Genomic DNA, 14,018 nt, shown 5'->3' with positions numbered 1-14,018 from the left:
AAGTGTCCCCTCGTGCAAAAGTGACCCTTCGTGCAAAAGTGACCCTCGTGCAAAAGTGTCCTCTCGTGCAAAAGTGACGCTCGTGCAAAAGTGACACCCACCCACATTTTATAGCAGTAGTATTTTTTTATTAAGAGAGAATTTTTTTTACATTTACCATAGTTTCAAACATCACATTTTTTATCTTTAAAATTTATTATAAGTTTATGGTGGAGTTATGATATGAGTTCTTAAGCACATTTTTATACATATAAGTGTTTTTATTTATGTTAAGTTGATAAAAAAAAGATAAATAGTTAAATTGAAAAAAAAAAATAGTGATAAACTTAACTGGAAATATTTAAGTTTTTTTGTTAAGATTTAAAAACATGTTTTAAATATCTTATATGTCTGTTAATATTGCTTACAGAGATCTAAGTTAAGTTTTAAGTTTTCAGCCGAATTAACAAATAGAAATTAAAGTTAAAAATGTTATAACCTGTTTTTATTACTTTTTCTTGTAAATAAATAATTAACACTTTTGGAGTCCTATATTATGTTAACTTTGATTTGCTATAAGTAAAGTTAAATTTTTAAACATAATTTATAGTTGTAAAGTTGCCATTAAAAAAAAAAATATTAGTAGACGATTAGTTTTAAGGTTTTACAACATATGTATTTTTTAGTATGTGAAAATGATATGATTGGGTTTTAATTAAAAAGAAAAAATATATTAAACACTAAATACAAAATTAATCGTGTTGACTTATTAAAAAATTAATAGTCGTATTTTTTTTTCAACTATAATTATTATTTTTGTTTCTTGGAGTTTGAGTCTTTAACTTTTTAAGAGTTTAACTTTCTTAGCCCAATGTACTAAATGTAAGCATGTAATAAAATAAACAGAACCCTAAAAAAACAAAGTTATTGTTTACTCTTTAAAACGACTGTTTAATTTAACTTAAAATTCCATGCTTAAATATTTATGTAGCCACTTGCTCGTTATAGTCTGACAACTATTATTTGTGGTGTTTGAATCGATGATTAAAAGGTCTTTTTATACCCTAGACTAGGTATTTAGGATTTAATTAGACCACATTTTTAAGAATTTTCTTTGCTGTTTACTAGACTTTTTGTTATCCAGATCAGAAGGTTTCACATTTTTTATAATAAGACTTTTTGACAAAAATCTTATTTAAAACGTTTATTACTTTTATTTTAGTTAAATTACATAGTATTTTTTAAGTAATATTTAGTTTATAGTAAACCTTAAAAAAACGATTGTTGTTTTTTATTAAATATTAGAAATAAATATCTTTTAGTTACAAGTAAAATATTTGTTTTGTAAAAGGGTCTTTTTATTTTTGAAATGTTTTGTTTGTCTTATTTAAAATAAATTGAAATTCATATTTAACTCATTCCAAATAACTTAATGCTTATGTAGTTAAGAAAATAACATTTTCATGTCAACACAAAACAAACACTGTATTTGGAAATTTTACAAACCACTTTACTATTTATTTTATTTACATTAAAAAAAAAAATTATCAACTTATATTCTTTGTGTTGCCTGATGGTGTAGGTGTCCTCATAACTGATCTTAAGAACTTCTGAATTGATCTTTGAAAAAACAAAACCTAGTGGTCTTTAAAATTACTTTTTTATGTGTAAATGATTTTAAATTGTACAACACTAACACAGATAATTTATTAAAAGAGTTACAAAAGAAAAAAAAAAAAAACTGTTTGATATTAAGCTCTCTAATAAGTACTATAAAAGTTATTAAATAAGAAAAATCTCTATAATTTCATAACTAAAAATTCTATTGTTTCAAATTTGGAATAAAAGTACAAAACCGAAAGCAAACTGTAAAGCTCTATGGAGCCCCTTTTTCTATAGTAAAAGACCATAAAAATGGAAAAAAAAAAAGTTGAAGCTCACAACTAAGTTATCAAGTTGCGCACTATTTGCTTGTAGTTAATACTTTAAACTACCTTAAATCAATAATTAAAAAAAAATTAAATAAAAAACTTAATAAGTAATTATAAGTAAAAACAAATTATACAGTAATCTTCCTTTATTCTACCAACATATGTTTCTGTGTGTCAACGAATCAACACACTTCAACTGGGTCTGTAAAAAAATAATAATTATATATACATCAAAAAGAAAATTAATTTAAAAAAGGGTAAGCACTTTTTAACCCTTTTTAACCCATTACTGCCAATATTGACCATGGAAACCATAGTCTACCATGAGCTCTACACAGTCTCCTCCTCTAGATTTTTATGATCATTTAATTCACATTTTCTTATTGCCATTTCTACAAGAGCAGCCACAAAAAATGCAACAAACACCTCAAAATTAAATTAGTAATGTAGCATGAGCAGTAAAGGAGCCACAAAGTCATAAATTGAAACTTACACTATATATTCTGTAGTTGTTGATTAACAGCAAAAAAAATCTTAGGGTTTTTTCGGGTATTTTTTAAGTAATCTTGGTACAAGGGGCCAAAGCTTTTTAAATTTTACTAAATGGGGCCATTTGACAAAAAGTTTGGGAAACCCTGATGTAAATAGATCAAAATTTTGACTCATATAAGAAGTAGCTTGTAAATCAAACTTATTGGTAAATTTTTCTTCTTCCTTGACTTTAATAATAGTCATACTTTTTATAAAGTTATCAGGGTGAGCCTACCATAAATTTTTACTAAAAATAACTGAAATTTTTAACAAAAAGCACAGAATAGCCTCAAAGTTTGAACAGTTCTTGTTAGAAAAACATTGAAGATTTAGAAATTATTTGGTTTACTTTTTTTAATGCTGACAATTTTTCTAATTTCTTATTCAAAACTGTGAATTATAATGTGATATAATTTAATAAACCAAAGAAATAATAACTTATTTTTAAACAAGATCAAACACTTTCAAAGATAAAAAAGTTCAAAACTTAACAAGATATGTTTTTTTTTAATTTGATATTCTTACAGAAGCTAAATAATTTTTTTTTATTGATTTTGCTGCAAACTAAATATATTTTGTAAACGCTATGGTGCATTTGAATATTTTACAACTAATCTTAATATAACTTAGTATCAATCAAAGAGTAATTTTGACTAAATTATAATTAAAACTTTAGTATAGTATACTGAAGTAGTAACTTTCTTTTAAAAGTTCTCCATATATTGTTATAAATTTGTTTATTTACTTAAGGACTCATAAATTAAGGACTTGTTCTGTTTTTTAATATTTACATTTTATTGATTTTAACCGTTGTCAATGTTAATAATTTATATTATTTTTCTATAAAAAGTATCTTATTGTATACACTTTAAACTTTCAAATACAAGCCAATTTTTTTTTTTTTAATTTGGAAGCCCAGTGCTCTAAATTACTTATATTTCTGTATAAAGATTAAAATGTTCAGGGTTATATTAATTAAGAATAGAGTTATTTGAGTATATTATATTGATATATATATGTTATACAAGTATATTATTCAAGGTCAGCATAAATATAAATTGTGAAACAAAAGATTTTTTTATAAATCTGAAAAAAAACTATGACATTATAACTATACCAGTTTTCATCTTAGATGAAATGTTAGTACATTTTTTACACATATTAATTTTATTTTTGATATAATAGCTGATCTGCTTTAAAAGCTCAATTATAGTTAAAAATTTATTTTTTGCAAATACCTAAGTAAGGATTGATACACACTCTGGCTACTTGGGATAAGTCAGACTATTTTAATATTTTTGAAAAACCACGGTTTACTCAGACTACTTTAATAAGTAAATACTTTAATAACTATGAATTTATTGACAATAACATATAGCAATTTATTATTAATAAATAATAATAATAATATAGCTAGTTGATAATTAACAAAACAGTTATTTTAACAAATATTTATTTTAAGTTCATAAAATTAAGTGATTTAGTTTATAACAAAAAGTTTAGCTTAGTCACTTGAAATAATTTGTAAATATAATAAGAATTTAGTTTTTAGATAAGTAAATTATAATCCATGGATATCTTTAATGGCACTACAATACATTTAAAGCTGTCTGATATACTTAGATTATTAAAGAAAAAGAGAAAGACAATGAAAACGTAAGAATAAGCATTTTTATTAGTTTCTTTTTTTTTGTTATAAAATACATTTGTCAGTTAGGATAATGTAAATTTAAATAAAATTTTCTTCTGTTTTTCATATTTTAAATATTGTATGAGTTTAAAATTAGTACTGCAGTGTGCAAATTGTATAAAATCTTTTGTATATAAATGTTGTTGTTTTAACTTAAAATGCTCCATAGTCAGTACCATCATCAGCAGTAGGTCCTAATCTTCCATTATTGATGTTATCTTGATGATCAACTTATTTAGTCTAGTTCTAAATACAACTAGAAAATAAGTATTGACTGATGGTAATTTTGATAATTGTTATTAAATGTTGATGTAAATATTATTACATTATTTCTTAACTTGCTTTGAAATATTTTTCAAATCAAATTTTATTCAACTTCTTGAAATTTTTTTTATAATGTTTTTGTTTATAAATTTAAATTTATTTATTTCAATTTGTACTTTAGTTAAAATGTTGATAATAGTATATGAAGATACTATTATTTACTTATAAATTTAATATTTATTTCAAAGTTCTCATAAAATAAAGTTCACATTCTTTCTAAACAAAATTTTTTAAGACTTTAGAGCATGGAAGTTTTGTAAATTATTCTTTTTTCAATAAGTTGAATTTATAGTTTTTTAAAGTTTCTAATTTTTTACTATACTTTAGATCTACATCACATAAATTATGTCTTTTTAGTTACATTATCAAATTACTATAACATTTTTTAGAGAAATTCTGCTAGATGACAGCATGCTTGATGATATGGCAAATATTATTCTATCATTAGGACATAAACACATATCAAACGTTTTAGGTTAGAACTCATGTTATCAAATTTTAAAAGATCAGTTAAAATTTGTTTTTTTTTCTACTTAAGATAAATCTTGATAATTTTTCAGTTTTAGTTTGTGTATTTTAAACTATCATCTATTAAATCAATAAAAAAAAAGTTACAGCTTACAGTTAGTCTTGTTTCACTTTTTTAAGTTTTTTATTCTATGATAGGATTGAGTTTTTTTTTTAGTTTGCTGTCCAGATTTACTTTAATTTTTTTTGACTTGTTTAAAAAAAGGCTTAGCAGGCCCAGTAAGTTAAAAGAAAAAATGTACTATAAAAAAAATCTTAAAACTAAATTACAATGAAATTATTAATTAAGCCCGCTTGAGTGAGGGGATAATAAATTAAATATTTTTACAGATAAAACTAAGCTACGGGATTTTTAAAGGTTTATTAAATTTAAAGTAACTTTTGAAATATAAGCAATCAAAATAATAGAGTTCAATAGGTTTCTAATGGAAAGTGCAAACTAAATAAGAAAATTAAAAGTAATTCACTAAAAATCTATCTTTTCCTATAGTTTTCAAGCAGTTGTTTTAAGATTTTCTCAGTCCAATTTTCTATAAGTTTTAAGTGCTTTGTAGGAGACAGATTTTTATACTAAAAAATATAAACAAAATTTTTTAACTTAGGTTATAAATTATTTTTAATTTTTTTAACTGGCTTTATACATCTTTTAATAAAATTAGGTTATTTAAAACAATTATCATACCCCCAAACTATATATTTTGCAAACTTTTTATTTGTTTGATTTTTTTTTGTGGAATGCAAGAAAACTTTTTTTTTCTTTACAGAGTCCAAATTATACTCTGTAGTTGTAAGTTGTTTTTAATTAATGTAAATAGAGCATAAGGTTGAGTTGTTACATCATTTTAAAACATCAAAAAATCTTGAAATTAATATTTTTAGAAGAATTCTTCATTAAAGATAAGCACTTTTATATTAGAGTTAGTCTTTTTTAAATTTAACTGACCAACCAGTTGATCTCTACTGTTTTTAATTCAAAAAGGCATTTAACATTTAACCTATCAAAGTTGGAAACTTTTTGGTTCTTTATGGAAGGCACAAACAAAAAAGACTAAATTAGATTGTTAAACAAAAAACATATTTCCTACAGTTTTTTAAGCAATAGTTTTTAAACTTTATTTGTTTAATCTTTATACTACTGAGAACGATTTGTTGAAAAACTTGTTTATATTTCTAACTAATTTTTTTAAATTAAGTACAAATAAATTATTTTGTTTTTCTTCTTTTTTTAGTTTTAAAATATTGTTTTTCATTAAAACACAATTGTTTGCAACCAGTTATTCTTAGTGTTACAAGGAAAGTTCCATGTAAGCTTGAGGTTTTTCACTTAAATTACATAGGTAGAGATAAGCTATTAGTAAAGTTTTCAAAATTTCTAAAAATTGTATTATTATATTTCTTCCCATATAACTAAACTGATTTTTTACACATAACTGAGTTTAAGTCAAAAGTTGATTAACTTTTTACATTGTAAAACAATACTTTATCCTTTAAGCTTTCAAATAAGGGTCAATTTTAGTTTTTGTAAACAATTATTTGAAACCCTATAGATTTTTGTTAAAACTTTATTCACTGATAATATAATTTACTTCAGATGAGCTAAAGAAAAAGCAGGAGAAACAAGAAAAAGAATACTTTGAAATCAGAAAAACATTAGAAGACCAAAAAGAAAGTTTGAATTTTATGAATTTAATATACACATCAACTTACTTTTGTAGGAGTATAAACCTTCTTGGATTTTTTTGTGGCAGTATTTATATTTTATAGATAGTTTTATAAACCATCTTTTTTGATAAACACTTGTTTTAATTAAAGCTGAATTAAACAAGCTAGAAGATGATTTTGTTAAGGATCAAAACAGTGGAAAATATTCAAACATTGCCTACCTGGAAGGTATTTACGTTGAAAAGGAAGATAAAATAGTGGATGAGTTTGAAGTTGGTTGATTTTTCTGAAAATGTAGTAAATAAATGTCTTTTTTTTTACTGTCCTTAGAGTTTTTAGAATTCGCTCTTAAACTTATGAAGATAGGTTAGATGTAAATACTTAAGCAACATGTTATCACTTGTTATCAAGTTTTCACCCTTTTATGACCAAAAACTCACCTATTAAGCTAAGTGAGTACATTTTTAGAGTTTTTTGACAACAAAGCTAGATAAAATCTTAGTTAATAAAAAAATTAATAAAATGTATGTTGTTTTGATAAGTAGTTTATAAAATATTACTTTTAAAACACCACTTATTTATTGTTGCTAAAGTACTGAAATATTAAAGTAAAAATTTTCACAGTACTTTTTTTTATTCAACTATCATACTGTATCTGTGTTAAACAACTTAAAACAATTCCATGGAGTTCATTAATGAATAATTTTTGCAATATTTGAGTTGAATACAGAAAATTACGGTGCGAATTGTTATACCTTCCTTCCAAGAAATTTGCTTCATTAGGATCTTTATTAAGAAACTTGATCTAAAAATTTTTGAATAGTTTTAACTTTGAATACAAGATCAAGTTAACTATTTTTGAGACTTAAACTGAATATGCTTTTTAGAAAAGGTTTATTTAATTCTTAAACTATTTTGGTTTTTGCCAAAAATGCCAAAACACCACAATACTATTCTGGCTATGTTTAGAAAATTGATAGCTTGTTTTAACAATGTTTCTCAAGTAAGTTATTTTTAACAAATCAAAATAATAAGATAATCTATTGTATGTTCAAAAAGTTATTCCTAGAAAAGTTGTTCACTTTATATATTTTAATAGTTGTTTATGAATTTGGACCAGGTTTAAAAGAAACAAAGTTCCCACTTTGGCAAAAATCATTGATCCGTATATATATATTTTTTTTAAACTAATGTTTTGTCAAAAATTACGTTTGACTAATTTCTAGTTTTTAAATAATTTGCCAATATTAATTTTTTTTAGACTGAGAAAAAAAACAGTAGTAGGTTAATTGATTGCTTTTTTATCTATTATAATGGGATGAAGGTAGTCTTCCTCTTTTGATTTTAAAGACCGGACAGGATTGAATTTTAGATAAACATAAATAAAAATGGTAAGAACCATTAAAAAAATCAGTCACAGTCTTTTACAACCACTTAGAATAGATCTTTCGTTTATTAAAAAACAAACATTTTCAATTCTGTAGAAAACAAAAAAATATACTAGCAACTAGAGAAAATTAAGTACCGTAAATTAAATATTTTTAGCAAAATTTAAAATAAAACTAAAAACTACCATATTATTAAAATACTGAATTTTATACTATTACTTTAAAATTAATGGAACACTTATATTTGAGATTAGTCAGTAAAATTTGATATAATTTTTCAATTTGAGAAACTGAAAAAAAGACACTTTGGAAAATTATTTTTGTTTACTGTAACTAAGAAAAACTATTTCTATAAACAACAAACAATTAAAAAATTCTCTAGTATTGTACTTGATAAAAAAAAAAAAAAAAAATATTTTTTTGATGACATTTTCAATTTTTTATCATTAAAACTATTCCTTAAAAACACTGTTTAAATTAATTTTTGCCTTAGTTTTTTTAATCCACCACTGTTCTGTGTAGTCTAAATTAGTTCTTATAGGGCTTTCTAAAAACTGGACTGTGTATGCATTTTCAATCTTTTCTGGTATATTGTTTTTGTGAAATTTATTATAATGTATAATTAGAGCAAATTGATCTTTTATTTCATGGTTTAGTTCAGTTTTATTGTTTTTCCATATGTTTCTGTGGGCATTCCACCTCTTAGTAAAGCTATTCATAGTCTGTCCAATGTATAAATTTTTGCATATGTTGCATGTAGCTGCATAAATTCCATAATTTTTGCAATTTAGTTGTTGTTTAATTTTCATATTTTGTATTGTTTTGTTGTTACTTATCATACTTTTATTATAGTTTCCAAAATTTCCACACAAAGCACACTTTCCACATTCAGCTGTTTTGTTGTTTTCTGTTTTTGTAAAATTATTTTTGTTTATTAATATATTTCTCAGTGTTTTTGGTCTCTTATAAGTTAATCTTAATAATTCTGTACTGTAACATTGTTCATTTTTGCTAAAATTTATAAATTGTTTAAAGCTGGTTGCCCAAGTCACTTTTTCATTTTGTTCTGATTTTTTTATGTTATTTGTACTAGGATCTTTATTACATACTTCATCTAATTCATTAAAGGTATTATTTATTAATTTTTTACTGAAACTTGATCTACTGCATTTAATTTTTAAGTTAATTAGTGCCTTTTCATAATCTTCTGTTTTTTCATTTAATTTTTTAAGTCTATTAGCTTCTGATAAAATTATTCCTCTAAAAACGTGTGTTGGATGGTAAGAATTGCCATTTAAAAATTTTGCTAATTTTGCTGTGGGTTTGGTGTGGTTTACTGTTTTAAATCCGTTTATTTCTGAGCTATTTATAATATGTAAAATATCTAAAAATTCCAGTTGTTTTCCTTCTTCTGTATTTGAGATTTTTTTAAATTGTAAATTTAGATCATGAGATTGAAATTTTTTGGTGAGTTCATCTTGAATAAAAATAGCTTTATCTGCTGGGCACAAAAAAATAATGTCGTCTATATATCTTTTATAAATAAAACACAATTTTAAAAAGTTTAAATTTTTAGTTATAAAGTGGAGGGCAATATTTGCCAGTGAGACGCTGAAATTTTCTCCTGTAGGTATCCCTTGGTTATTCTTGTATAGACTATTTTTAAAACTAACATAATTGTTTTCTAAGCAGAACATTATTGTTTCTACTATTTGTTTATTTTGTTTAAAGTTATAATGAGTACAAACTTTCAGGCAATCTTCAAGGGAGTTTTTTATCAGAATTCTTTTTAGGGATGGGTATAGGTTTTTAACATCTGCTGTGATTATATTAAATTCTTCTTTAATTTCATTTTTTTTCCAACTAATTTTGGAAACTATAATAAAAGTATGATAAGTAACAACAAAACAATACAAAATATGAAAATTAAACAACAATTAAATTGCAAAAATTATGGAATTTATGCAGCTACATGCAACATATGCAAAAATTTATACATTGGACAGACTATGAATAGCTTTACTAAGAGGTGGAATGCCCACAGAAACATATGGAAAAACAATAAAACTGAACTAAACCATGAAATAAAAGATCAATTTGCTCTAATTATACATTATAATAAATTTCACAAAAACAATATACCAGAAAAGATTGAAAATGCATACACAGTCCAGTTTTTAGAAAGCCCTATAAGAACTAATTTAGACTACACAGAACAGTGGTGGATTAAAAAAACTAAGGCAAAAATTAATTTAAACAGTGTTTTTAAGGAATAGTTTTAATGATAAAAAATTGAAAATGTCATCAAAAAAATTTTTTTTTTTTTTTTTTTATCAAGTACAATACTAGAGAATTTTTTAATTGTTTGTTGTTTATAGAAATAGTTTTTCTTAGTTACAGTAAACAAAAATAATTTTCCAAAGTGTCTTTTTTTCAGTTTCTCAAATTGAAAAATTATATCAAATTTTACTGACTAATCTCAAATATAAGTGTTCCATTAATTTTAAAGTAATAGTATAAAATTCAGTATTTTAATAATATGGTAGTTTTTAGTTTTATTTTAAATTTTGCTAAAAATATTTAATTTACGGTACTTAATTTTCTCTAGTTGCTAGTATATTTTTTTGTTTTCTACAGAATTGAAAATGTTTGTTTTTTAATAAACGAAAGATCTATTCTAAGTGGTTGTAAAAGACTGTGACTGATTTTTTTAATGGTTCTTACCATTTTTATTTATGCTTTTTTATCTAGAATCTAATTTAGATGAACGCTGTTTCAATTAAATAAAATTAGTTACGATTTAAATGAACAATAAAAAAACAGAATAAGATTCTTGATGTTACAAAAAAATTCATGGATGATTTAGAAAAAGTGATAGAAAACCAACAAAAAACACTTGAAGACATTGAGTTGCCAGGGTTCTGTTCAACTAAAAATCAAGATGTAAGTTTTGCATAGTTTTTTTCAAATTTAGATATATTTAGTAAGAAAAAAAAGTATATAAAAGTATAAAAACAAAGTGGTATTTGCTGTCATTTAGTCAATATTTTTTATTACAAATAAAAATTAGTTTACTTAAATTAGTCAGTAATTTTTGTTTGACAAAGAATTTAAAATGTTTTGTGTATAACCTTCAAACAAAACTATATATTTTGTTTAAAAAAATTATCATGAGTTAAATGTTAGAAATAATAAATAATTTTTGCTGATTAAAGATTTGAATAATATAAGTATTTTGAAATAAAACAGTTTGAAATTTTATTGAAATTTATAACGTTCTTCTATGATAAGTTAATAAAAGATTTTTTCAAGTTCTGTAAAAATTTAAGTACTTAATGAATAGAAGATTATCTGTATAAGATAAATATGTGTATCAATTGTAACGGTTTGTTTCATAATTGTTTTCTACATTTGTGATGTAACCTAATTTTAGTATGTTATACCAAAAAAAAAAACTTTTTTATCATTAAGTTTTGTTCCAGTATTTTTAAACATCTATTTAGGTTTTTTTTTTGTTTTGTTAGTATTAAATCCAAGTCAAATTTCTCAAAATCAAGTTAAGTTTTAGCATATTCTTAAAAGTTTCTATTACTCTTTATTGCAGTGTGTTTTTATAATCATAATGTTAGAACAATGGACTGTTCTTTGTTTAGCAATTAGGATGTATGGTATGTAGGTAATCTGCCTTATATAGATTAGAATTGAATAATGTTTGATAGTTTGACAAATAAAAATTAGTTCAAAACCCAGGGTTGCCACTCGGTCAGGAAATCAGGAAAAGTCAGGAAAAATTCAAAAAAATGTCAAAAGTCAGGAAAAAATGGGGGGTTTTGAAAAAAAGTCAGGAAATTTGATAAAATTTAAAAAAAGTCAGATTTTGTCAGTTCAAATTTACAAAATTCCTTGTTTTCCAAAGCCTTCAAATTGTAAAAATTAATTGAAAGTCCTTTAAAGTCAGAAAAAAATTCCACAATTTTCCTAGAAATTTACAAAAACATTTAATTTTATTTCCAATGCCTTCATCATGTATAAATTATTAAAATATCCTTTATAAAACTGCAAAAATTTTGTTTTAACATATTAAACAAGTACCCTACTTGAACAAGCAGATTTTGTAAGCTTCTTAGTATTGATGATCTGTAGAAAGGACATTTCCATAGTAAAACTGTGATATATACACAAAAGTTTATCTAGCATAATTTTAGAATCAAAGTGGTTTTTGTTTAAGTAAATAATTGAGTTCTTTATAACTATTTCAGTTAGGTTAGTATTTTATGTAACTTTACCTCTTTATAATTTTTTCAAAGATGTTTAAATTTATAAATTAAGTTATAAGAGAGGTATATGCCAAGATTAAGTTTTCTTATTGTTTGTATTTTTTGTAGAGTAACTTAAGTCTTAAAGTAAATAAGAGTTTATTTATTTGTTACAAATTTTATACTAAATGATAAGAGGAAATATTTTATACAACAGATATATAGTTTAGTTTCAAGGTTTCAACTGTAAAAATTTGTTGTTGCTTTAAGATTTTAGTTGTGCAAATTAGTTATTAATTCAAGGTTTTAACTGTAAAAGTTCCTTAGATGTCATTTGTTTATCTAGATAAATTTATGCTAGGAAATGCGAAAAAATTGTGTCTTTTTTCAGACAAGCTGTGTTTATAAGGTAATAATACAAGCATTTGCTGATAGAGCTGTTTGTTACAAACATCAATCATACACAGATGGTTTAAGTGATGTACTGGAAGTTTGATGATAGAATTAAGCAAAATAACTGTTGTTCTTAACCTGTATTAAAATTAGATTGAAAGCTTTATATAGTTTCAAGTGTTAGATTGTGTATTTTAGAATAAGTTTTATCTAAGAGTTTGATTTAGAAAAGTCAAGAAAGTTTTAGTAAAAAGTCAGGAAATTTTTCTCAGCTTGATCAGTGGCAACCATGAAATCCATTGAAAAATCTGTCTCAATTCTTTAAACAAAAACAATTACCAGTAGCATTTCGTTTATTAAAATAGCAGCTAAAAAATTTTTTTTTGAAGTTTTTCTTGATTTTGAACACAGGTATTGAATGTCAAGGTCATTGTATTTGTACTTTTTAATATGAACATAAGTTTAAAAACAGTTTTTACCACTTTGATAAAAATGCACAAATTCTAAACAAAGTTTAAATCACAGAAAAGAAGATTACAAATGGCCATGATTGATTTATTACGGAACACCTTGAAAGACAAAGAATTTTCATCTTCAAAAACATAGCTGAAATATACATTTTCTGTTATCAAATTTTCATGCAGTATATTAGAAACATTTAGATAATTGTTTAAAAACATTCTAGATACAACTGCCTTAAATAAACATAATTTAATGAAAACAATTTTCACGTTTTCTTATAGTTTCTTTAAAAAAGTTTAAAAATTTTATTTATTTATAAGTTTTTTATAAGGTACAAATTACTGCGTTTTTTATCGTTTTAAAATTGGTTAAAATATGAATTTTTGTACTATAAATTTTTATTGTAAGTGAATTTACTAAAAAGTTATTGTATATGATATAATGTATACATATTGATAATTTTATATAAAACTATATTTACAGTTCTTTTTTAATTTCATAAAAATAAATTTGCTAGTTGATAAATGATTTTCTAAAAAAATACTAAAATAATAGTTTGTTTTTAAAATAAAGAATACCCATTGTGTAAATATTAGTTTTAGCTTTCAGAAGCATAAATATTTTTTACTTGAAACTTTTAGGATTTTTTATATTGTCGTACTTAAAGTTAAAATTTTGTCATATTTGCTTTAATTTATTAGAATCAATTTTTTGTTGAGCTTCAAATACATTATTTTATTTAAAAATTTTTTTCTACTTTTTAAATACTCATGAAAAATATTTCATTTATGATATTCAAATCTAAATGTTTAGTAAGATTTTTTTGCTTAGAATAAATAACGAATAAAAGATTGAAATTTTTTGCTGAATCATA

The 14,018-nt window shown here is 23.3% G+C and overlaps 1 protein-coding gene across 1 annotated transcript; it reads left to right on the top strand.

The window, feature by feature from the left end:
• The first annotated feature begins 3,976 nt into the window (after positions 1-3,976).
• On the top strand, positions 3,977-13,501 carry LOC145840969 (uncharacterized). Its single transcript, XM_082948327.1, has 6 exons — positions 3,977-4,097; positions 4,845-4,930; positions 6,575-6,652; positions 6,796-6,917; positions 10,857-10,976; positions 13,208-13,501. Exons 1-6 carry the CDS (start codon positions 4,012-4,014, stop codon positions 13,286-13,288), a joined length of 573 nt encoding a protein of 190 aa, XP_082804453.1. The 5' UTR covers positions 3,977-4,011; the 3' UTR covers positions 13,289-13,501.
• Positions 13,502-14,018: the final 517 nt, after the last annotated feature.

This window comes from Thalia democratica, chromosome 7 (assembly GCF_965202585.1).
Source record: "Thalia democratica chromosome 7, ktThaDemo2.hap1.1, whole genome shotgun sequence".
Classification (NCBI taxonomy): domain Eukaryota; kingdom Metazoa; phylum Chordata; class Thaliacea; order Salpida; family Salpidae; genus Thalia; species Thalia democratica.
Note: the sequence above shows the minus strand (reverse complement) of the source record. Positions and strands in the feature narration are given on the sequence as shown.

Bases quoted from the DNA above. Each gene is read 5' to 3' on its own strand.
- LOC145840969 (XM_082948327.1), top strand. From the start codon at position 4,012: ATGGATATCTTTAATGGCACTACAATACATTTAAAGCTGTCTGATATA. The intron at 6,918-10,856 runs GTTGGTTGATTT...ATAAAAAAACAG, and splicing joins AAATAGTGGATGAGTTTGAA to AATAAGATTCTTGATGTTAC. The intron at 10,977-13,207 runs GTAAGTTTTGCA...TTTAAATCACAG, and splicing joins GTTCAACTAAAAATCAAGAT to AAAAGAAGATTACAAATGGC.